At 44.1% G+C, this 24,061-nt stretch overlaps 1 protein-coding gene and 1 long non-coding RNA gene across 2 annotated transcripts; both read right to left on the bottom strand.

The window, feature by feature from the left end:
* Positions 1-5,686: 5,686 nt before the first annotated feature.
* On the bottom strand, positions 5,687-7,002 carry LOC112259783. The gene is made up of 3 exons (XR_002954910.2): positions 6,793-7,002; positions 6,298-6,368; positions 5,687-6,066 (listed from the first exon to the last, which is right to left on the bottom strand). It is a non-coding gene; the product is annotated as an uncharacterized LOC112259783 (long non-coding RNA).
* Positions 7,003-11,849: 4,847 nt separating this feature from the next.
* Positions 11,850-23,590, bottom strand: LOC112259790 (mucin-5AC-like). Its single transcript, XM_042329329.1, has 4 exons — positions 23,471-23,590; positions 23,110-23,165; positions 14,741-15,435; positions 11,850-11,873 (listed from the first exon to the last, which is right to left on the bottom strand). Exons 2-4 carry the CDS (start codon positions 23,144-23,146, stop codon positions 11,850-11,852), a joined length of 756 nt encoding a protein of 251 aa, XP_042185263.1. The 5' UTR covers positions 23,147-23,165; positions 23,471-23,590.
* Between the last annotated feature and the right edge of the window lie 471 nt (positions 23,591-24,061).

The raw sequence follows: 24,061 nt of genomic DNA, 5'->3' as shown, positions 1-24,061 counted from the left end.
AAATTTACAGTTGATTTGTCAGAGGACAAACCATTCACAGAGACAAACTGATATCTTTCCGACAGATAAGATCTAAACCAGGCCAGAACTTGTCCGTGTAGACCAATTTGGGTTTCCAATCTCTCCAAAAGAATGTGATGAGCACGAGGACAGATGCAGAGCCTCGGCCCGATGCCATTAAAATGTCATTTACCACCTTCACAAGTGCTGTCTCAGTGCTATGATGGGGTCTAAAACCAGACTGAAGCATTTCGTATACATTGTTTATCTTCAGGAAGGCAGTGAGTTGCTGCGCAACAGCCTTCTCTAAAATCTTTGAGAGGAGTGGAAGATTCGATATAGGCCGATAGTTTTTTATATTTTCTGGGTCAAGGTTTGGCTTTTTCAAGAGAGGCTTTATTACTGCCACTTTTAGTGAGTTTGGTACACCCATCAAAAACCAGCAATAACGTAACAAATGAACATAGAAACAATCACGCACAAAAACACAACATAAAAACAGAGGGTTAAATACATGAACATGTAATTGGGGCATGAAACCAGGTGTCTATAAAACAAAAACAAAACAAATGGAAAATGAAAGGTGGATCAGCGATGGCTAGAAGACCAGTGGCGTCGACCTCCGAATGTCGCCCGAACAAGGAGAGGGACCGACTTCGGCCAAAGTCATGACAGGACCCTCTCTTTCTAAAATGATCTGCCGAAATTGTTCCAACACCTATTTACTAGCCTGTTCAACCTATCTTTTGTATCGTCTGAGATTCCCAAAGATTGTAAAGCTGCCGCGGACATCACCCTCTTCAAAGTGGGAGACAGAGTAGTGAGGTAGGGAGACACTCTAGACCCAAACTGCTAGAGACCTATATCTATCCTTCCCTGCCATTCTAAGGTCAATGAAAGTCAAGTTAACAGATTACCGACCATTTCGAATCCCACCGTACCTTCTCCACTATGCAATCTGGTTTAAGAGCTGGTCATGGGTGCACCTCAGCCACGGTCAAGGTCCTAGACGATATCATAACCATCATCAATAAGAGACATTACTGTGCAGCCGTATTCATCGACTTGGCCAAGGCTTTCGGCTCTGTCAATCACCACATCCTTATCGGCAGACTCAGCAGCCTTGGTTTCTCAAATGATAGCCTCACCTGGCTCACCAACTACTTCTCAGACAGAGTTCAGTGTGTCAAATCGGAGGGCCTGTTGTCAGGACCTCTGGCAGTCTCTATGGGGGTGCCACAGGGTTCAATTCTCAGGCCGACTCTCTTCTCTGTATACAGGTACATCAATGATGTCGATCTTGCTGCTGGTGATTCTCTGATCCACCTCTACGCAGACGACACCATTCTGTATAACTCTGGCCCTTCTTTGGACCATGTGTTAACTAACCTCCAGACAAGCTTCAATGCCATAAAACTCGCCTTCCATGGCCTCCAACTGCTCTTAAATGCAAGTAAAACTAAATACTTGCTCTTCAACCGATCCCTGCCCACACCTGCCTGCCCGTCCAGCATCACTACTCTGGACGGTTCTGACTTAGAATATGTGGACAACTACAAATACCTAGGTGTGTGGTTAGACTGTAAACTCTCCTTCCAGACTCACATTAAGCATCTCCAATCCAAAATTAAATCTCGAATCGGCTTCCTATTTCGCAACAAAGCATCCTTCACTCATGCTGTCAAACATACCCTCATAAAACTGACCATCCTACCAATCCTCGACTTCGGCAATGTAATTTATAAATTAGCCTCCAACACTCTACTCAACAAATTGGATGCAGTCTATCACAGTGCCATCCGTTTTGTCACCAAAGCCCCATATACTACCGACCACTGCGACCTGTACATTCTCTTTGGCTGGCCCTCGCTTCAAACTCATTGCCAAACCCACTGGCTCCAGGTCATCTACAAGTCTCTGCTAAGTAAAGCCCCACCTTATCTCAGCTCACTGGTCACCATAGCAGCACCCACCCGTAGCACGCGCTCCAGCAGGTATATTTCACTGGTCACCCCCAAAGCCAATTCCTCCTTTGGCCACCTTTCCTACTGTTATTTATTGTTGCTCCTTTGCACCCCAGTATCTCTACTTGCACACTCATCTTCTGCACATCTATCACTCCAATGTTTAATTGCTATATTGTAACATTTTAATAAATGTGGGTTTTGACACTCTTATGGAGTAACTCAATTTATGTCTCAACATGTGTAAATATTTGGTACATGACAGTGTTATGACCATATTATGACAGGTTATGACAAGTTGTGTCAGCTGTTATGACATATAAATGACATACTTATGACCGTGTCATAATGTGTTAACGATGCTGGGTTTCAAGTAAAGTTTGACCTGAAATCCACATGTGATACTTCATGTGAAATATCCTCACATGTAAGTGTTCCAAAACTACCCAGTTTCACATGATCTCACGTGAAATCATGTGATTTTCCACATGTGAAATCAACTGTTATTTCCTTTATGGGGAGCTTATGTTAACCCCCTAGAGTTGATTGAGGCACCGGTGCATCAATCCAAGATACTTGGCAAAACATTGAAACTAGAGATACTGTATTGAAGGAACTCAGCAGGTGGCGAGAGTGACGCCCTGTCTCTGTATCAGTTAGTCCAGGTAAAGAAGACCCAGCAGGTGGAGAGTGACGCCCTGTCTCTGTATCTGTTAGCCCAGGTGAAGAAGACTTAGCAGGTGGTGATATGATAAAAATACATAGAATAGAGCTAAGCACAGGCAAAATCCTAGAGGATAACCTGGTTCAGTCTGCTTACCAACAGACACGAGAGACAAATTCAACCTTTTAGCAGGACAATAACCTAATACACAAGGCTAAATATACACTTCAGTTGCTTACCAAGTTAACATGGAATGTTTTTGAGAGTCTTGGTTACAATTTTGACTGAAATCAGATTGAAAATGTATGGCAAGACTTAAAATGGCTTGAAGATTTATTTTAAGAATACTGTGCAAATATTTTAGAAAGACTCAAGAGCAGTGATATTACAGTTTTTCTCAGTCCCTCGGTGCATTTTTCACATCATCCCTAACATGTGCAAAATAATAAGTGCATTTCTCAGAACAATTTGTACAAACTGCAATATACAATATATATGTTTCTAAAGCTAGTCAGTCACTAAAAATCCTTAGTACATCTCTCAAAAGTAAATATTCATGCCAATGATCATGTCAGTGTCATCAGAATGATAAGTCATTGAGTCATTGTTCATGAACAAGGTCGTCAAAATGTTTAGGCATGTTGTCAATGTAACTGTGTACTTTGACAGTATTACCTGATGTAAACTTAGGCTACAGTTTGGATGACAGTTACTGTATTGAAAATGCACAAGGCTGCACTTCTATGGCATATATCAATTTCAACAGTACTATTTACATATTACTGTATGTGGGTTATTGATTGAAAGAGACTGGACAACCCAAGGGGCACAAAGGAAAAAAACTAAATTAGAAAGAAACACAGGAAACCACCCCTATAAGGCACAACTTTGCCCGCAGCACTGTTGTGCTGTCTCTACACATCCAGACGTTCCTGTCTGCCGGCCCACATATTCTCATCCACATCACACCGGATATTTTCCCTTCCAATGCAACGTGGAAAGAATCTTTTGGAATGCCTTATCCATCCTCTGCAGGCGTCTACTGTGATGTCCTCACATGCTGCATCCATTGCAGCCAGCAGGGTCATCTGTGTGTGTGGCTGACGATCGTACACCTTCCACCTCCATGCTGAAAATAACTCCTCAATTGGGTTAAGGAATGGTGAATAAGGTGGGAGGAATTCTATGAGCATCCTCGGGTGGGTCACAAACCATTGCCTTATGATGTTTGATCGAGGGAAACTCACATTATCACAAATGACCACATACTTTGGCAAATCCTCTCTAAACAGACCCCTCTCATCATCAGGGATGAGAGCCCTGTAGAGAGTCTCTAAAAAGTTGAGTAGATGCTGGGTGTTGTATGGCCCTATAAGGGGGATATGGGTTAGGACACCATGCTCCGAAATAGCAGCACACATGGTGATATTTCCTCCCCGTTGGCCTGGCAAATCCACAGTAGCCCTGTGACCGATGATATTCCGACCCTGCCTTCTGCATTTGGTCAGGTTGAAGCCAGCCTCATCCACGTATACAAAGTTGTGAGAGGGTTCACTTGATTCCAACTCCATTATACGCTATATCCCAGAACACACAGTTGAATTAGTTTTGGTAAGGAAGAGTGACATAAAATGTACATATATTGCATGTTCCTTCCACAGCAATGGAAATGTGTGCAGTTTATGCTTACTGTACTATGTATCACTATAAAATGTTGCTGTAAAGTAGTTACATAGATATATGTTTTACCTGTACATGCTGGTACCGTAGCTCCTTAACTCTGTCCTCATTCCTTTGGAATGGTACACGGTACAGCTGTTTCATACTCATCTGGTTTCTATGCAGCACCCTGTTGATGGTTGAGATGCTAACCGTATGGATGTTTTCAAAGACATCGCTGTCTTCTATAATGGTCCTTTGTATTTCCCTGAGTCTCATGGCATTGTTTACTCGGACCATGGTGCAAATAGCCTTCTCCTGTTGAGGTGTGAAAAGGCATCCTCTGCCACCGGTTTGAGGTAATCTTGCAGTCATATGTGGGGAAAAATGCAGTGATGCATCGCACACTTTCACATAGACAAAAACTATGTGAACACACATTTTACTGTAAAACATACAGGTGGGTGCATGTAAGGTGCAGTATGTATCTGTATAGAGTATATTTCTGTATGCTGTGAAATACAAGTGGACTACTGTAATATGAAGCATTGTAGGAAGTATACAGTATACTGCTTCTATACAGTAACAGTACACTGTACATTGGTGGACATACCTGTTCTCTCTTCAAAACGTTTGAACTATTGAGGACACGGTTGATCTCCCAATATTCGGCTGCACCCTTCGACCCGCCTCAGCCATTGTAAGGCCATGATTGACAACATGGTCTACAATAGAGCCCTTATGTTATCAGATATGCGCCTATGTCCTCTTCTGCCTTTTCCTCTGTTTTGCCTTCCACCACGCATCCTTGCTCCTCTTCTTCCTCCTCTTGGCTGTTGACCCTGTTCGTTTCCTGGTCCATCCATTATTGGAAAATTGCAACTCTGTGTTGTGGTCTGTCTATATATGCTTGCCAATTGATTCTTCATGAGATGCAACTTTGAGCAATTTAGACAACTGGTTGGTTGAACTAACACTTTACATTCCTTCATGAGTGAGGGTCAATTTCACCTGCACGATTCATCAATTCACGTTTTTGTACAAAAGGTCTAATAGAAATGTGTAAAACTATGCTTGACAGTTTATGACAAATAGTTCAAGAATTTTGCATGTAATGGCTTATGCAAGGAACTAATGCCTAGATGTTTTATATTCAACAGAGAACCATCTACCATATTTTGATCAACATGACATGAGCAATTGATAATGTGGAAAAAAGCTGACACTTGTACATTATCAATTGCAATTTGTTCAAAGGAATAAGAAAATGCTTTAATGATGTGCACAAGTGACTAGATTATTTGGAATTTGTACAAGTAGTATCAAGAATTGCACTTTTGATCTAAGAAATGCACCAAAGCGACTGAGAAAAATTGTAACACATGTTAACTCAGGAGGATGAAAACTTATCTAATCAAGATATATTAGTGTTTATTGATCATGTATATATTTTTACAAATGTTAGATTTTTTCTTCTCACTTTGTAACACAACAAAATAAGGGAAAAGTCAAGGGAACTTTCTGAAGGTACGGTAGGTATTTAGTTACTAGTACATTAGGACCAGTTACCGTAGGTCATGGGGTAAGAGTGTAATCTGCAAGATAATCTATTGTAAATTATGTGTGTAAAATATCTCAGTGATCAGTTTTGTATTCTGTTCTGTCTGTGTTTTCTCTCCGGTGTCCTTCTCCTCTTCACCCTGTCAACTAGCTCTGAATGGATGTCAATCGCAGTGTAGAGTCCAATGGCAGCCCTTGTCTGATCAGATACTCACGAAGCTGGAATAAACACAGGGGTTACATCATTTAGGACATTTGATAATGCCACATTCCTATCCTCTTCACGCTCCTTCCCCCTCATTCACTTTCCATCTGTATTCAATATACTTATTTGTTAAAGCAACCTTACATCCCTTTGATGAATGAGATTTTTCCTCATTCTATTATTAGCTTTGGAGATTAATTAATAATAATGAATAATAAAATGATATGTTTAATAGGGACTCTTACCTGATTCAAGATCTCAGATTCGGTTTGGACTGTTGTCATGGAAAATTTCACCCTCAGTACAAACTTATAACCTGTAGAAACACAATGATTCAATAATAAGAACAAGCATTAAGCAAAACAAACAGACTGACTGACAAACAGACAGACGGACGGACAGACAGACAGACAGACAGACAGACAGACAGACAGACAGACAGACAGACAGACAGACAGACAGACAGACAGACAGACAGACAGACAGACAGACACAGACACAGACAGACAGACAGACAGACAGACAGACAGACAGACAGACAGACAGACAGACAGACAGACAGACAGACAGACAGACAGACAGACAGACAGACAGACAGACAGACAGACAGACAGACAGACAGACAGACAGACAGACAGACAGACAGACACGTACCGTACTATAAGAAAAAAAGGAGACTTGACAGGGTTGACCACTATTGCCAATTTCATTAGCTATTAAGTAAAGTAAATCACACTTACTAAGCCCACTATTCGTGGTTGACTGTCCGGCAGATGTAGTTGTAGTGGTCATTTGTGTAGTTTTTGGTAGCTCAGTAGTGGTTGTGAAATTAGCTAAAGTTATTGTTGTTGTATTAGGAGCTGTAGTTGTTGTATTAGTAGCTGTAGTTGTTGTTGTATTAGGAGCTATAGTTGTTGTTGTACTAGGAGCTGCAGTGGTTGTTGTACTAGGAGCTGCAGTGGTTGTTGTACTAGGAGCTGCAGTTGTTGAACTAGGAGCTGCAGTTGTTGTCGTAGTAGGAGCTGCAGTTGTTGTCGTACTAGGAGCTGCAGTGGTTGTTGTACTAGGAGCTGCAGTTGTTGTCGTAGTAGGAGCTGCAGTTGTTGTCGTACTAGGAGCTGCAGTGGTTGTTGTACTAGGAGCTGCAGTTGTTGTTGTACTAGGAGATGCAGTTGTTGTACTAGGAGCTGCAGTGGTTGTTGTACTAGGAGCTGCAGTTGTTGTTGTACTAGGAGCTGCAGTTGTTGTTGTACTAGGAGCTGCAGTTGTTGTCGTAGTGGGAGCAGCGGTTGTTGTCGTAGTAGGAGCTGCAGTGGTTGTTGTACTAGGAGCTGCAGTTGTTGTTATACTAGGAGCTGCAGTTATTGTCGTAGTAGGAGCTGCAGTTGTTGTTGTACTAGGAGCTGCAGTTGTTGTACTAGGAGCTGCAGTTGTTGTCATAGTAGGAGCTGCAGTTGTTGTCGTAGTAGGAGCTGCAGTGGTTGTTGTACTAGGAGCTGCAGTGGTTGTTGTACTAGGAGCTGCAGTGGTTGTTGTACTAGGAGCTGCAGTGGTTGTTGTAATAGGAGCTGCAGTGGTTGTTGTACTAGGAGCTGCAGTTGTTGTCGTAGTAGGAGCTGCAGTTGTTGTCGTAGTAGGAGCTGCAGTGGTTGTCGTACTAGGAGCTGCAGTGGTTGTCGTACTAGGAGCTGCAGTTGTTGTTGTACTAGGAGCTGCAGTTGTTGTCGTAGTAGGAGCTGCAGTTGTTGTTGTACTAGGAGCTGCAGTGGTTGTTGTACTAGGAACTGCAGTGGTTGTTGTACTAGGAGCTGCAGTTGTTGTCGTAGTAGGAGCTGCAGTTGTTGTCGTACTAGGAGCTGCAGTGGTTGTTGTACTAGGAGCTGCAGTTGTTGTTGTACTAGGAGCTGAAGTTGTTGTACTAGGAGCTGCAGTTGTTGTTGTAGGAGCTGCAGTTGTTGTCGTAGTAGGAGCTGCAGTTGTTGTCGTAGTAGGAGCTGCAGTGGATGTCATAGCAGGCGCTGCAGTGGTTGTTGTACTAGGAGCTGCAGTGGTTGTTGTACTAGGAGCTGCAGTGGTTGTTGTACTAGGAGCTGCAGTGGTTGTTGTACTAGGAGCTGCAGTGGTTGTTGTACTAGGAGCTGCAGTTGTTGTTGTACTAGGAGCTGCAGTTGTTGTCGTAGTGGGAGCAGAGGTTGTTGTCGTAGTAGGAGCTGCAGTGGTTGTTGTACTAGGAGCTGCAGTTGTTGTTATACTAGGAGCTGCAGTTATTGTCGTAGTAGGAGCTGCAGTTGTTGTTGTACTAGGAGCTGCAGTTGTTGTTGTAGTAGGAGATGCAATTGTTGAACTAGGAGCTGCAGTTGTTGTCGTAGTAGGAGCTGCAGTTGTTGTTGTACTAGGAGCTGCAGTGGTTGTTGTACTAGGAACTGCAGTGGTTGTTGTACTAGGAGCTGCAGTTGTTGTCGTAGTAGGAGCTGCAGTTGTTGTCGTACTAGGAGCTGCAGTGGTTGTTGTACTAGGAGCTGCAGTTGTTGTTGTACTAGGAGCTGCAGTTGTTGTACGTAGGGGAGCAGCTGTTGTTGTTGTTGTAGGAGCTGCAGTGGTTGTTGTACTAGGAGCTGCAGTTGTTGTTATACTAGGAGCTGCAGTGGTTGTCGTAGCAGGAGCTGCAGTGGTTGTTGTACTAGGAGCTGCAGTGGTGTTGTACTAGGAGCTGCAGTTGTTGTCATAGTAGGAGCTGCAGTTGTTGTCGTAGTAGGAGCTGCAGTGGTTGTTGTACTAGGAGCTGCAGTGGTTGTTGTACTAGGAGCTGCAGTGGTTGTTGTACTAGGAGCTGCAGTGGTTGTTGTACTAGGAGCTGCAGTTGTTGTTGTACTAGGAGCTGCAGTTGTTGTCGTAGTAGGAGCTGCAGTTGTTGTCGTAGTAGGAGCTGCAGTGGTTGTTGTACTAGGAGCTGCAGTGGTTGTCGTACTAGGAGCTGCAGTTGTTGTTGTACTAGGAGCTGCAGTTGTTGTCGTAGTAGGAGCTGCAGTTGTTGTTGTACTAGGAGCTGCAGTGGTTGTTGTACTAGGAACTGCAGTGGTTGTTGTACTAGGAGCTGCAGTTGTTGTCGTACTAGGAGCTGCAGTTGTTGTCGTACTAGGAGCTGCAGTGGTTGTTGTACTAAGAGCTGCAGTTGTTGTTGTACTAGGAGCTGAAGTTGTTGTACTAGGAGCTGCAGTTGTTGTTGTAGGAGCTGCAGTTGTTGTCGTAGTAGGAGCTGCAGTTGTTGTCGTAGTAGGAGCTGCAGTGGTTGTCATAGCAGGCGCTGCAGTGGTTGTTGTACTAGGAGCTGCAGTGGTTGTTGTACTAGGAGCTGCAGTGGTTGTTGTACTAGGAGCTGCAGTGGTTGTTGTACTAGGAGCTGCAGTTGTTGTCGTAGTAGGAGCTGCAGTTGGTTGTTGTACTAGGAGCTGCAGTGGTTGTTGTACTAGGAGCTGCAGTTATTGTCAGTGGAGCTGCAGTTGTTGTTGTACTAGGAGCTGCAGCTGCAGTTGCAATTGTTGAACTAGGAGCTGCAGTTGTTGTCGTAGTAGGAGCTGCAGTTGTTGTTGTACTAGGAGCTGCAGTGGTTGTTGTACTAGGAACTGCAGTGGTTGTTGTACTAGGAGCTGCAGTTGTTGTCGTACTAGGAGCTGCAGTTGTTGTCATACTAGGAGCTGCAGTGGTTGTTGTACTAAGAGCTGCAGTTGTTGTTGTACTAGGAGCTGAAGTTGTTGTACTAGGAGCTGCAGTTGTTGTTGTAGGAGCTACAGTTGTTGTCGTAGTAGGAGCTGCAGTTGTTGTCGTAGTAGGAGCTGCAGTGGTTGTCGTAGCAGGCGCTGCAGTGGTTGTTGTACTAGGAGCTGCAGTGGTTGTTGTACTAGGAGCTGCAGTGGTTGTTGTACTAGGAGCTGCAGTGGTTGTTGTACTAGGAGCTGCAGTTGTTGTTGTACTAGGAGCTGCAGTTGTTGTCGTAGTGGGAGCAGCGGTTGTTGTCGTAGTAGGAGCTGCAGTGGTTGTTGTACTAGGAGCTGCAGTTGTTGTTATACTAGGAGCTGCAGTTATTGTCGTAGTAGGAGCTGCAGTTGTTGTTGTACTAGGAGCTGCAGTTGTTGTCGTAGTAGGAGCTGCAATTGTTGAACTAGGAGCTGCAGTTGTTGTCGTAGTAGGAGCTGCAGTTGTTGTTGTACTAGGAGCTGCAGTGGTTGTTGTACTAGGAACTGCAGTGGTTGTTGTACTAGGAGCTGCAGTTGTTGTCGTAGTAGGAGCTGCAGTTGTTGTCGTAGTAGGAGCTGCAGTGGTTGTTGTACTAGGAGCTGCAGTTGTTGTTGTACTAGGAGCTGCAGTTATTGTCGTAGTAGGAGCTGCAGTTGTTGTTGTACTAGGAGCTGCAGTTGTTGTACTGGGAGCTGCAGTTGTTGTCGTAGTAGGAGCTGCAGTTGTTGTCGTAGTAGGAGCTGCAGTGGTTGTTGTACTAGGAGCTGCAGTGGTTGTCGTACTAGGAGCTGCAGTTGTTGTTGTACTAGGAGCTGCAGTTGTTGTCGTAGTAGGAGCTGCAGTTGTTGTTGTACTAGGAGCTGCAGTGGTTGTTGTACTAGGAACTGCAGTGGTTGTTGTACTAGGAGCTGCAGTTGTTGTCGTACTAGGAGCTGCAGTTGTTGTCGTACTAGGAGCTGCAGTGGTTGTTGTACTAGGAGCTGCAGTTGTTGTTGTACTAGGAGCTGAAGTTGTTGTACTAGGAGCTGCAGTTGTTGTTGTAGGAGCTACAGTTGTTGTCGTAGTAGGAGCTGCAGTTGTTGTCGTAGTAGGAGCTGCAGTGGTTGTCGTAGCAGGCGCTGCAGTGGTTGTTGTACTAGGAGCTGCAGTGGTTGTTGTACTAGGAGCTGCAGTTGTTGTTGTACTAGGAGCTGCAGTTGTTGTTGTACTAGGAGCTGCAGTTGTTGTCGTAGTGGGAGCAGCGGTTGTTGTCGTAGTAGGAGCTGCAGTGGTTGTTGTACTAGGAGCTGCAGTGGTTGTCGTACTAGGAGCTGCAGTTGTTGTTGTACTAGGAGCTGCAGTTGTTGTCGTAGTAGGAGCTGCAGTTGTTGAACTAGGAGCTGCAGTTGTTGTCGTAGTAGGAGCTGCAGTTGTTGATGTACTAGGAGCTGCAGTGGTTGTTGTAGTAGGAGCTGCAGTGGTTGTTGTACTAGGAGCTGCAGTTGTTGTTGTACTAGGAGCTGCAGTTGTTGTCGTAGTAGGAGTTGCAGTTGTTGTCGTTGTAGGAGCTGCAGTGGTTGTTGTACTAGGAGCTGCAGTTGTTGTTGTACTAGGAGCTGCAGTTGTTGTCATAGTAACAGCTGTAGTTGTTGTCGTAGTAGGAGCTGCAGTGGTTGTTGTACTAGGAGCTGCAGTTGTTGTTGTACTAGGAGCTGCAGTTGTTGTCGTAGTAGGAGCTGCAATTGTTGAACTAGGAGCTGCAGTTGTTGTCGTAGTAGGAGCTCCAGTTGTTGTTGTACTAGGAGCTGCAGTGGTTGTTGTACTAGGAGCTGCAGTGGTTGTTGTACTAGGAGCTGCAGTTGTTGTCGTAGTAGGAGCTGCAGTTGTTGTCGTACTAGGAGCTGTGGTGGTTGTAGTACTAGGAGCTGCAGTTGTTGTTGTACTCTGAGCTGCAGTTGTTGTACTTGGAGCTGCAGTTGTTGTCGTAGTAGGAGCTGCAGTTGTTGTTGTAGTAGGAGCTGCAGTGGTTGTCGTAGCAGGAGCTGCAGTGGTTGTCGTACTAGGAGCTGCAGTTGTTGTTGTACTAGGAGCTGCAGTTGTTGTCGTACTAGGAAATGCAGTTGTTGTAGTAGGAGCTGAGGTTGTGGTTGTCATAGCAGGAAGTGTGGTTGTTGGAGTAGGAGCTGCAGTTGTGGTTATTGTAGCAGGAGCTGTTGTTGTAGTTGTAGAAGGAACTGTGGTTGTTGTAGTAGGAGCTGCAGTTGTAGTTGTAGAAGGAACTGTGGTTGTTGTAGAAGGCACTGTTGTTGTTGTAGTAGGAGCTGCAGTCGTTGCTGTAGTAGGAGCTGCAGGTGTGGTTGTCGTGATCAAAGCTGCAGTTGTTGTTGTACTAGGAGCTGCAGTTGTTGTTGTACTAGGAGCTGCAGTTGTTGTACTAGGAGGTGCAGTTGTTGTTGTACTAGGAGCTGCAGTTGTTATCGTGGTAGGAGCTGCAGTTGTTGTCGTAGTAGGAGCTGCAGTGCTTGTCGTAGTAGGAGCTGCAGTGGTTGTTGTACTAGGAGCTGCAGTGGTTGTTGTACTAGGAGCTGCAGTTGTTGTTGTACTAGGATCTGCAGTTGTTGTCGTAGTAGGAGCTGCAGTTGTTGTACTAGGAGCTGCAGTTGTTGTTGTACTAGGAGCTGCAGTTGTTGTCGTAGTAGGAGCTGCAGTGGTTGTCGTAGTAGGAGCAGCAGTGGTTGTTGTACTAGGAGCTGCAGTTGTTGTTGTACCAGGAGCTGCAGTTGTTGTTGTACTAGGATCTGCAGTTGTTGTCGTAGTAGGAGCTGCAGTTGTTGTTGTACTAGGAGCTGCAGTTGTTGTTGTACTAGGAGCTGTGGTGGTTGGTGTACTAGGAGCTGCAGTTGTTGTTGTACTAGGAGCTGCAGTTGTTATACTAGGAGCTGCAGTTGTTGTCGTAGTAGGAGCTGCATTGGTTGTCGTAGTAGGAGCAGCTGTGGTTGTTGTACTAGGAGCTGCAGTTGTTGTCGTAGTAGGAGCTGCATTGGTTGTCGTAGTAGGAGCAGCTGTGGTTGTTGTACTAGGAGCTGCAGTGGTTGTTGTACTAGGAGCTGCAAATGTTGTCATAGTAGGAGCTGCAGTTGTTGTCGTAGTAGGATCTGCAGTTGTTGTCGTAGTAGGAGCTGCACTGGTTGTTGTACTAGGAGCTGTGGTGGTTGTTGTACTAGGAGCTGCAGTTGTTGTTGTACTAGGAGCTGCAGTTGTTGTCGTAGTAGGAGCTGCAGTTGTTGTTGTACTAGGAGCTGCAGTTGTTGTACTAGGAGGTGCAGTTGTTGTCGTAGTAGGAGCTGCAGTTGTTGTTGTACTAGGAGCTGCAGTTGTTGTACTAGGAGGTGCAGTTGTTGTTGTACTAGGAGCTGCAGTTGTTATCGTGGTAGGAGCTGCAGTTGTTGTCGTAGTAGGAGCTGCAGTGGTTGTTGTACTAGGAGCTGCAGTGGTTGTTGTACTAGGAGCTGCAGTTGTTGTACTAGGATCTGCAGTTGTTGTCGTAGTAGGAACTGCAGTTGTTGTACTAGGAGCTGCAGTTGTTGTTGTACTAGGAGCTGCAGTTGTTGTCGTAGTAGGAGCTGCAGTGGTTGTCGTAGTAGGAGCAGCAGTGGTTGTTGTACTAGGAGCTGCAGTTGTTGTTGTACCAGGAGCTGCAGTTGTTGTTGTACTAGGATCTGCAGTTGTTGTCGTACTAGGAGCTGCAGTTGTTGTTGTACTAGGAGCTGCAGTTGTTGTTGTACCAGGAGCTGCAGTTGTTGTTGTACTAGGATCTGCAGTTGTTGTCGTACTAGGAGCTGCAGTTGTTGTCGTAGTAGGAGCTGCAGTTATTGTTGTACTAGGAGCTGCATTTGTTGTTGTAGTAGGATCTGCAGTTGTTGTCGTAGTAGGATCTGCTGTTGTTATACTAGGAGCTGCAGTTGTTGTCGTAGTAGGAGCTGCAGTGGTTGTCGTAGTAGGAGCAGCTGTGGTTGTTGTACTAGGAGCTGCAGTGGTTGTTGTACTAGGAGCTGCAAATGTTGTCATAGTAGGAGCTGCAGTTGTTGTCGTAGTAGGATCTGCAGTTGTTGTCGTAGTAGGAGCTGCACTGGTTGTTGTACTAGGAGCTGTGGTGGTTGTTATACTAGGAGCTGTGGTGGTTGTTGTACTAGGAGCTGCAGTTGTTGTTGTACTAGGAGCTGCAGTTGTTGTCGTAGTAGGAGCTGCAGTTGTTGTACTAGGAGGTGCAGTTGTTGTCGTAGTAGGAGCTGCAGTTGTTGTTGTACTAGGAGCTGCAGTTGTTGTACTAGGAGGTGCAGTTGTTGTTGTACTAGGAGCTGCAGTTGTTATCGTGGTAGGAGCTGCAGTTGTTGTCGTAGTAGGAGCTGCAGTGGTTGTTGTACTAGGAGCTGCAGTGGTTGTTGTACTAGGAGCTGCAGTTGTTGTACTAGGATCTGCAGTTGTTGTCGTAGTAGGAACTGCAGTTGTTGTACTAGGAGCTGCAGTTGTTGTTGTACTAGGAGCTGCAGTTGTTGTCGTAGTAGGAGCTGCAGTGGTTGTCGTAGTAGGAGCAGCAGTGGTTGTTGTACTAGGAGCTGCAGTTGTTGTTGTACCAGGAGCTGCAGTTGTTGTTGTACTAGGATCTGCAGTTGTTGTCGTACTAGGAGTTGCAGTTGTTGTTGTACTAGGAGCTGCAGTTGTTGTTGTACTAGGAGCTGTGGTGGTTGGTGTACTAGGAGCTGCAGTTGTTGTTGTACTAGGAGCTGCAGTTGTTGTCGTAGTAGGAGCTGCAGTTATTGTTGTACTAGGAGCTGCATTTGTTGTTGTAGTAGGATCTGCAGTTGTTGTCGTAGTAGGATCTGCTGTTGTTATACTAGGAGCTGCAGTTGTTGTCGTAGTAGGAGCTGCAGTGGTTGTCGTAGTAGGAGCAGCTGTGGTTGTTGTACTAGGAGCTGCAGTGGTTGTTGTACTAGGAGCTGCAAATGTTGTCATAGTAGGAGCTGCAGTTGTTGTCGTAGTAGGATCTGCAGTTGTTGTCGTAGTAGGAGCTGCACTGGTTGTTGTACTAGGAGCTGTGGTGGTTGTTATACTAGGAGCTGTGGTGGTTGTTGTACTAGGAGCTGCAGTTGTTGTTGTACTAGGAGCTGCAGTTGTTGTCGTAGTAGGAGCTGCAGTTGTTGTTGTACTAGGAGCTGCAGTCGTACTTGGAGCTGCAGTTGTTGTCGTAGTAGGAGCTGCAGATGTTGTCGTAGTAGGTGCTGCAGTGGTTGTTGTACTAGGAGCTGCAGTTGGTGTTGTACTAGGAGCTGCAGTTGTTGTTGTACTAGGAGCTGCAGTTGTTGTTGTACTAGGAGCTGCATTTGTTGTTGTACCAGGAGCTGCAGTTGTTGTAGTAGGAGCTGTGGTTGTAGTTGTCAAAGCAGGAAGTGTGGTTGTTGGAGTAGGAGCTACAGTTGTGGTTGTAGAAGGATCTGTGGTTGTTGTAGTAGGAGCTGCAGTTGTAGTTGTAGAAGGATCTGTGGTTGTTGTAGTAGGAGCTGCAGTTGTAGTTGTAGAAGGATCTGTGGTTGCTGTAGTAGGAGCCTCAGTTGTGGTTGTCACATTAGGATCTGTGGTTGTGCTTGTTACAGAGCACAGGCTGCCTATTACTGGGACAAATATTACAATTATTAGGTAGCTTAACAATACCTTAAGACCAGAGACCAGAAATTGGCCCTGGCTTTTCCAAAACATCTACCCATTTTTTCCCTCAACGTCACCACACAAAAAATTGAAAGGCCCATTGGTCTTAAGATGGACCAGCACATCTGGCATTTGCTGGAAATTCCATATAACTAGTCTATTTGTGACCCGTTTCAAGAAGCTAGGCCTAATATCGCATGTCACTACTTCACAGGAGAGGCATTTCCATTTGTTTTTATTGTTATCAAAATGCGTTTTTTGGCATAAAAGCCTTCTGGAATATATGAACGTTCATGTGCCTTAATTTCAAACTTTTATGCCATCTGTATATACGAATACAATTCTTACAATACGAGCCTAGTTGGTTTAGCCACGGAAAATACAGGAACCTTCCTTTCAGCCATGATTGGTTGAGATAGATGGACTGGACATGCCGAGAGATGAGTTTGGGTTTGTATTCCATGTAGCATGATTCTATTTATAACATGACCTGCTCAGTATTTGTGGATCATTCTTTCTACAGCAGCTTTTTTCCAAAGATATCATAATCAACTGTAAATTTCGGTGTTCCTCAAGGTTCCATTTTGGGACCACTATTGTTTTCACTATATATTTTACCTCTTGGGGATGTTATTCGAAAACATAATGTTAACTTTCACTGCTATGCGGATGACACACAGCTGTACATTTCAATGAAACATGGTGAAGCCCCAAAATTGCCCTTGCTAGAAGCATGTGTTTCAGACATAAGGAAGTGGATGGCTGCAAACTTTCTACTTTTAAACTCGGACAAAACAGAGATGCTTGTTCTAGGTCCCAAGAAACAAAGAGATCTTCTGTCGAATCTGACAATTAATCTTAATGGTTGTACAGTCGTCTCAAATAAAACTGTGAAGGACCTCGGCGTTACTCTGGACCCTGATCTCTCTTTTGAAGAACATATCAAGACCATTTCAAGGACAGGGTTTTTCCATCTACGTAACATTGCAAAAATCAGAAACTTTGTCCAAAAATGATGCAGAAAAATTAATCCATGCTTTTGTCACTTCTAGGTTAGACTACTGCAATGCTCTACTTTCCGGCTACCCGGATAAAGCACTAAATAAACTTCAGTTGGTGCTAAATACGGCTGCTAGAATCCTGACTAGAACCAAAAAATGTGATCATATTACTCCAGTGCTAGCCTCTCTACACTGGCTTCCTGTCAAAGCAAGGGCTGATTTCAAGGTTTTACTGCTAACCTACAAAGCATTACATGGGCTTGCTCCTACCTATCTCTCTGATTTCGTCCTGCCGTACATACCTACACGTACGCTACGGTCACAATACGCAGGCCTCCTAATTGTCCCTAGAATTTCTAAGCAAACAGCTGGAGGCAGGGCTTTCTCCTATAGAGCTCCATTTTTATGTAACGGTCTGCCTACCCATGTCAGAGACGCAAACTCGGTCTCAACCTTTAAGTCCTTACTGAAGACTTATCTCTTCAGTGGGTCATATGATTGAGTGTAGTCTGGCCCAGGAGTGGGAAGGTGAACGGAAAGGCTCTGGAGCAACGAACCGCCCTTGCTGTCTCTGCCTGGGCGGTTCCCCTCTTCCCACTGGGATTCTCTGCCTCTAACCCTATTACAGGGGCTGAGTCACTGGCTTACTGGGGCTCTCTCATGCCGTCCCTGGAAGGGGTGCGTCACCTGAGTGGGTTGATTCACTGATGTGGTCATCCTGTCTGGGTTGGCGCCCCCCCTTGGGTTGTGCCATGGCGGAGATCTTTGTGGGCTATACTCAGCCTTGTCTCAGGATGGTAAGTTGGTGGTTGAAGATATCCCTCTAGTGGTGTGGGGGCTGTGCTTTGGCAAAGTGGGTGGGGTTATATCCTTCCTGTTTGGCCCTGTCTGGGGGTGTCCTCGGATGGGGCCACAGTGTCTCCTGACCCCTCCTGTCTCTGCCTCCAGTATTTATGCTGCAGTAGTTAATGTGTCGCGGGGCTAGGGTCAGTTTGTTATATCTGGAGTACCTCTCCTGTCCTATTCGGTGTCCTGTGTGAATCTAAGTGTGCGTTCTCTAATTCTCTCTTTCTCTCTCTATCTCTCTCTCGGAGGACCTGAGCCCTAGGACCATGCCCCAGGACTACCTGACATGATGACTCCTTGCTGTCCCCAGTCCACCTGACCGTGCTGCTGCTCCAGTTTCAACTGTTCTGCCTTATTATTATACGACCATGCTGGTCATTTATGAACATTTGAACATCTTGGCCATGTTCTGTTATAATCTCCACCCGGCACAGCAGAAGAGGACTGGCCACCCCACATAGCCTGGTTCCTCTCTAGGTTTCTTCCTAGGTTTTGGCCTTTCTAGGGAGTTTTTCCTAGCCACCGTGCTTCTACACCTGCATTGCTTGCTGTTTGGGGTTTTAGGCTGGGTTTCTGTACAGCACTTTGAGATATCAGCTGATGTACGAAGGGCTATATAAATACATTTGATTTGATTTCATTTGATAAAGAACTGAAAATGCTTTGCTGGACTACTTTCTGGAGGATGACCATGCCATGCTGAATCTCTCTGATTCTGAAAATGAATCAGACAATGAGGAAATCCCTGATTTATGTCAAAACGTTTTAATTGAACCAGACATTGTAGAGTCCTCTAATGACAGTGGTGGGGAAGAAAGCTGGTGTCGTTGTCACGGAAGAATATGACCGAGTATATGACCGAGTTTTGAAATCAGTGGAAGCAGGGAGTTGATTGCCAAATAAGGAGAGAGTCCAAAAGAGAACACAGAAGGCTGTTGTATAAAACTTGTTTCTGGATTACATCTTCTAACTAAGGGCTCCCATAGAGGGAGAAGCGTTCATCCATGTATACAAGTAATAGTTTAGCTACATTTACAGGTATTATACGTTTCTAATTTTGTAAGAAAGTTTTTCTTCATTGCAAGTGAAAGTGTACTGTTAGCTAGCTGTCTAGCTAATGTTAGCTGGCTGGCTCGCTAGGTAACGTTACTTATATGATTTGTGTAGTAATGTTTGTCAATTTGTCAATTTGCATTGACAGTTATAGCCTAATGTTAGCTAGCTAAAATTGAACCTATTTGGTTGGCTTTAGCTAGTTGCAGATTCATGCATGGTTGTATTGCCACGTTCTTCAGATCGGAAAGTCGGCGCTCTAGAAAGAGGCCCAAGTTCCCGAGTTGGAATTCCCAATTGACTGTTTAAATCGATTTATCACAGTTGGAGGTATTTTTTCCCCAGAGTTTCCATTTGTTTTGAACTGTTACGGTTTTCTTCCTGGGAAGGAGAGGCGGACCAAAATGCAGCGTGGTTATGGTTGAACATCTTTAATAAAGATGATAACGTGAACAATATACATATACAAAACAAGAAAACATGGAAAAACCAAAACAGTCCTAACTGTCCTAACAAAACACAGAGACAGGAAACAATCACCCACGAAATACTCAAAGAATATGGCTGCCTAAATATGGTTCCCAATCAGAGACAATGATAAACACCTGCCTCTGATTGAGAACCACTCTAGGCAACCATAGACTTACCTAGAATACTACACTGAACACAACCCCATCAATCTACAAAACCCCTAGACAAGACAAACACATAATCACCCATGTCACACCCTGGCCTAACTAAAATAATAAAGAAAACACAAAATAGTAAGGCCAGGGCGTGACATGAATGCTCGAATGAGATTTTGGCCTATTCGTTGCCATATCTCCTCATGCCATTTGCACACACTGTATATATATTCTTTTTTTTCTATTGTGTTGACTGTACGCTTGTTTATTCCATATAACTCTGTGTTGTTGTTTCATGTCGCACTGCTTTGCTTTATCTTGGCCAGGTCGCAGTTGTAAATGAGAACTTCTTCTCAACTAGCTTACCTGGTTAAATAAAGGTGAAATCAATTTTTTTTAAATAATTTTAAAAATGTGAGTTCCCAATTGATTTGAACGCGGCGTTAGTTGGGATTATGGTTCATTGTTTAGCTAGCTAGCTATATGTCTAAACAAAAGACTCTACTATGCAAGTGACCATTTCACGGCACCGTTTAGACCTTCTGTGTCCTGTGCCTGTGACCAATAACCTTTGATTTTATTTTATATAGTGTATGTTAACCAGAGATGGTAATCTGAAGAACAACTTGACCTGCACCAAAGTGAAATGAGGATATTGGCCAAATCAAGTCAAACATTATTTGTCACTTGCGCCGAATACAGCAAGTGTAGACCTTATCGTGAAATGCTTACTTACAAGCCCTTAACCAACAGTGCAGTTCAAGAAAAGTTTTTTAAAAAGTTTTTAAAAAAAATACATATATATATATATATATATATATATATATATATATATAAAATGCAACACAAAAACATAACAATAACTAGGCTATATAGAGGGGGTACCTGTATAGTCAGTGTGCGGGGGTACAGATTAGTTGAGGTAATTTGTACATGTAGGTAGGGGTGAAGTGACTATGCATAGATAATAAACAGCGAGTAGCAGCAGTGTACAAAACAAATGGAGGGTGGGGTCAATGTAAATAGTCCGGTGGCAATTTTATTAATTGTTCAGCAGTCTTATGGCTTGGGGGTAGAAGTTGTTAAGGAGCCTTTTGGACCTAGACTTGGTGCTCCGGTACCGCTGGCCATGAGGAAGCAGAAAAAACAGTCTATGACTTGGGTGACTGGAGTCTCTGAAAATATCATGGGCATTCCTCTGACACCGCCTATTATAAATGTCCTGGATGGCAGGATGGCAGTGATGTATGTATTACCCTCTGTAGCGCCTTACGGTCAGATGCGGAGCAGTTGCCATACCAGGCGGTGATGCAACCGGTGTAGCTGTAGAACTTTTTGAGGATCTGGGGACCCATATGCCAAATCTTTTCAGTCTCTTGAGGGGGAAAAGGTTTTGCCGTGCTCTCTTCATGACTGTCTTGGTTTGTTTGGACCATGATAGTTTGTTGGTGATGTGGACACTGAGGAACTTAGAACTCTCAACCTGCTCCACTACAGCCCCGTTGATGTTAATGGGGGCCTTTTCAGCCCGCCTTTTTCTGTAGTCCACAATCAGCTCCTTTGTCTTGCTCACATTGAGGGCGAGGTTGTTGTCCTGGCAGTTCTCTGACCTCTTCCCTATAGGCTGTCTCATCGTTGTCGGTGATCAGGCCTACCACTGTTGTGTTGTCAGCAATCTTAATAATGGTGTTGGAGTCGTGTTTGGCCACACAGTCGTGGGTGAACAGGGAGTACAGGAGGGGACTAAGTACACACCCCTGAGGGGCCCCAGAGAATCAGCGTGGCAGATGTGTTGTTGACTTCCTTTACCACCTGGGAGCGGCCCATCAGGAAGTCCAGGATCCAATTGCAGAGGGAGGTGTTTAGTCCCAGGGTCCTTAGCTTAGTGATGAGCTTTGTGGGCACTATGGTGTTGAACGCTGAGCTGTAGTCAATGAACAGCATTCTCACGCAGGTGTTCCTTTCGTCCAGGTGGGAAAGGGCAGTGTGGAGTGCGATTGAGATTGCATCATCTGTGGATCTGTTGGGGTGGTAATGCGAATTGGAGTGGGTCTAGGATATCCAGGACGATGCTGTTGATGTGAGCCATGACCAGCCTTTTAAAGCACATCATGGCTACCGATGTGAGTGCTACAGCGAGTAATCATTTAGGCAGGTTACCTTCGCTTCTTTGGGCACAAGGACTATGGTGGTGTGCTTTAAACATGTAGGTATTAAAGACTTGGTCAGGGAGAGGTTGAAAATGTCAGTGAATACACTTGCCAGTTGGTCCGCGCATGCTTTGAGTACACGTCCTGGTAATCCATCTGGCCCCGCGGCTTTGTGAATGCTGACCTGTTTAAAGGACTTGCTCACATCGGCTACCGAGAGCATTTTCACAGAGTCATCTAGAAAAGCTGGTGCTCTGGTGCATGCTTCGGTGTTGCTTTCCTCGAACCGAGCATAAAAGGCATTTAGCTTGTCTGGGAGGCTCACGTCACTGGGCAGCTCGCATCTGGGTTTCCCTTTGTAGTCCGTAATAGTTCAAGTCCTGCCACATCTGACGAGCATCAGATCCAGTGTAGTAGGATTCAATCTTAATCCTGTATTGACGCTTTGGTTGTTCAATGGTTCGTCTGCGGGCATTGCAGGATTTCTTATAAGAGTCCGGATTAGTGTCCTGCTCTTTGAAAGCAGCAGCTCTAGCCTTTAGCTCAATGCAGATGTTGCCTGTAATCCATGGCTTCTGGTTGGGATATGGTCACTGTGGGGATGATATCATTATTACACTTATTGATGAAGCTGATGATTGAGGTGGTATTCTCCTCAATGCCATTGGATGAATCCCAGGACATATTCCAGTCCTGTAGTGTAGCATCTGCGTCATCTGACCACTTCCATATTGAGCGAGTCACTGGTACTTCCTGCTTTAGTTTTTGCTTGTAAGCAGGAATCAGATGAGAACTCTCTTGGTAGATAGTGTTGTCTACAGGTACTCTACCTCAGACGAGCAATACCTTGAGACTTCTTTAATATTAGACATCGCGCACAAGCTGTTATTGACAAATAGACACACCCCCACCCCTCGTCTTACCAGACCTAGCAACTTTGTTATGCCGGTGCATGGAAAATCCCACCAGCTCTATATTATCTGTGTCGTTGTTAAGCCACGACTCTGTGAAACATAATATATTACAGTTCTTAATGTCCCGTTAGTGATAATTGTATAATCGTAGATCATTAATTTATTTTCCAATGATTGCATGTTAGCAAGTAGAACGAAGGCAGTGTGAGTTTATCTGCTCGCCTACGGATTCTCAGAAGGCAGCCCGATCTGTGTCTTCTTTTCCTCCATCTTTTCTTCACGCAAAGGACGGGGATTTGGGCCTGTTCCCGGGAGAGCAGTATATCCTTCTTGTCGGACTCCTTAAAGGAGTCTGACAGTTCATGGTGAGTAATTGCTGTTCTGATGTCCAGAAGTTATTTAAGAGACAGTAGCAGCAGTATTATGTACAAAATAAGTAAACAAAAAGTTCAAAACAACGCAACAAAACAAACAAAATAGCACAATTGGTCAGGAGCATGTAAAACGTCAGCCATCCTCTTCGGCGCCATCTTAACAATCACGAGATAAAGTGTCATTTTCACTTTAAGTTTTGAAATCTTTGGTTGTTTACTACACTGTGAATCCTTAAAGAGATGGGTGGGTCTAAGGCGTAAGAGTGTGTGAACGATGCTGAATGGGTGTAGAGTTCTCCAGTTGGTGTACCAAAACATTCTCGGACCATTTTCTCAAAAGTGGGATTACAAGTTTATCACATTTCAAAGCAGAATTACTTTCTTATTGTTCCTCCACTGCACTGTATGATATAACATTTTCTAGCTCTGAGTCTCTACTTCTTTCCAATGTAAAAAACACCATTTCAGATTTGCTACATACGACCTGAATCCAGGTGGTGGGTCACATTTCTGATTATTTCTGCACAAAATGTAGACAGGCCCATTGGGCTAAAGATGGACCATCCGATCTGGCATTTGTCCGGACATCCCTATAACCAGTCCGTTTCTACTTAAGCTTAAGCTTGGATAGCTTTTTAAAACAATAACAATAACTTAACAGGAGATAGATACTAACCTGAGAAAATTATGATGAGAAACACCCCAAGTTCCATTTCTGTTTTGGTATTCCCTCTAATGCACGGATGAACAAAAAGATTAATCAAATTCAAAATAACTTAGAAACAATTATTATTTTCAATTATACATTTAAATACTAATCAATAATACAAATTGAAATATGTTGTCTCAACACAAAAGGTAGACTAAACAGTAAGCAGTTAAAAATCTCATTGAGTTTTTCTTAGTGAGATTTTTCTGTCAATACGGTAAGCCTACCTGTAAGTAAGAGTGTTCACTATTCCATACATTTACATTTTGATAATAGTGCATGTACTTTCAATGTATAATAATTGATAGATTAATAGAAAGCGTCTCACAAAATTGGTTGCTGCTTGTCTTCCTCGGTGTTCAGGCTTCTGTGAGCTCCTCATCAACTGAGTTTCTCTTTAATAATGTTTTCTCAGTCAGCCGGCATCCCAAATGGCATCCTATTCCCTATATAGTGCACTGCTTTGAATAGGGCCCATAGGGAATAGGGTGCCATTCGGGGTGTACACTCAGCCTCTGGTAGTTACAGTAACTATGCAGTTAAACAAGGAAGAAAAAACTATCATGACAGTAAGCAAATTCTGGTAACACTTGAAAATCAAGCAAGAATTTATCAGCATTTGTGACTGCATTTCTTTATGTGAACTTATATCAAATGTTGAAGATTGTCTTTTCTGTGCACATAAAAGTACAGACTCATAGCTTAAATATGGTATATCATACACTGTAGTTGGAGGAAACATAACAAGGTTATGTTGCTTTTGAAGTTGATAAACGTGTTATCCCACTTACGAGACAATAGAAGAATATGCCCTCGAAAGTGTTTCACACTTGCTCATGAGCTTTTCTTTGAGGGTGCTCATTCAGCATTGGTCACACCATCTTACGCCTTAGCCCCAACCATCTATTTAAGGACTCAC

This window comes from Oncorhynchus tshawytscha, linkage group LG10 (genome assembly GCF_018296145.1).
Source record: "Oncorhynchus tshawytscha isolate Ot180627B linkage group LG10, Otsh_v2.0, whole genome shotgun sequence".
NCBI lineage: Eukaryota > Metazoa > Chordata > Actinopteri > Salmoniformes > Salmonidae > Oncorhynchus > Oncorhynchus tshawytscha.
Note: the sequence above shows the minus strand (reverse complement) of the source record. Positions and strands in the feature narration are given on the sequence as shown.

Bases quoted from the DNA above. Each gene is read 5' to 3' on its own strand.
- LOC112259790 (XM_042329329.1), bottom strand. From the start codon at position 23,146: ATGGAACTTGGGGTGTTTCTCATCATAATTTTCTCAG. The intron at 15,436-23,109 runs GTTAGTATCTAT...TATTTGTCCCAG, and splicing joins TCTCATCATAATTTTCTCAG to TAATAGGCAGCCTGTGCTCT. The intron at 11,874-14,740 runs GCTCCTAGTACA...TGCATTTCCTAG, and splicing joins CTAGTACAACAACCACTGCA to TACGACAACAACTGCAGCTC.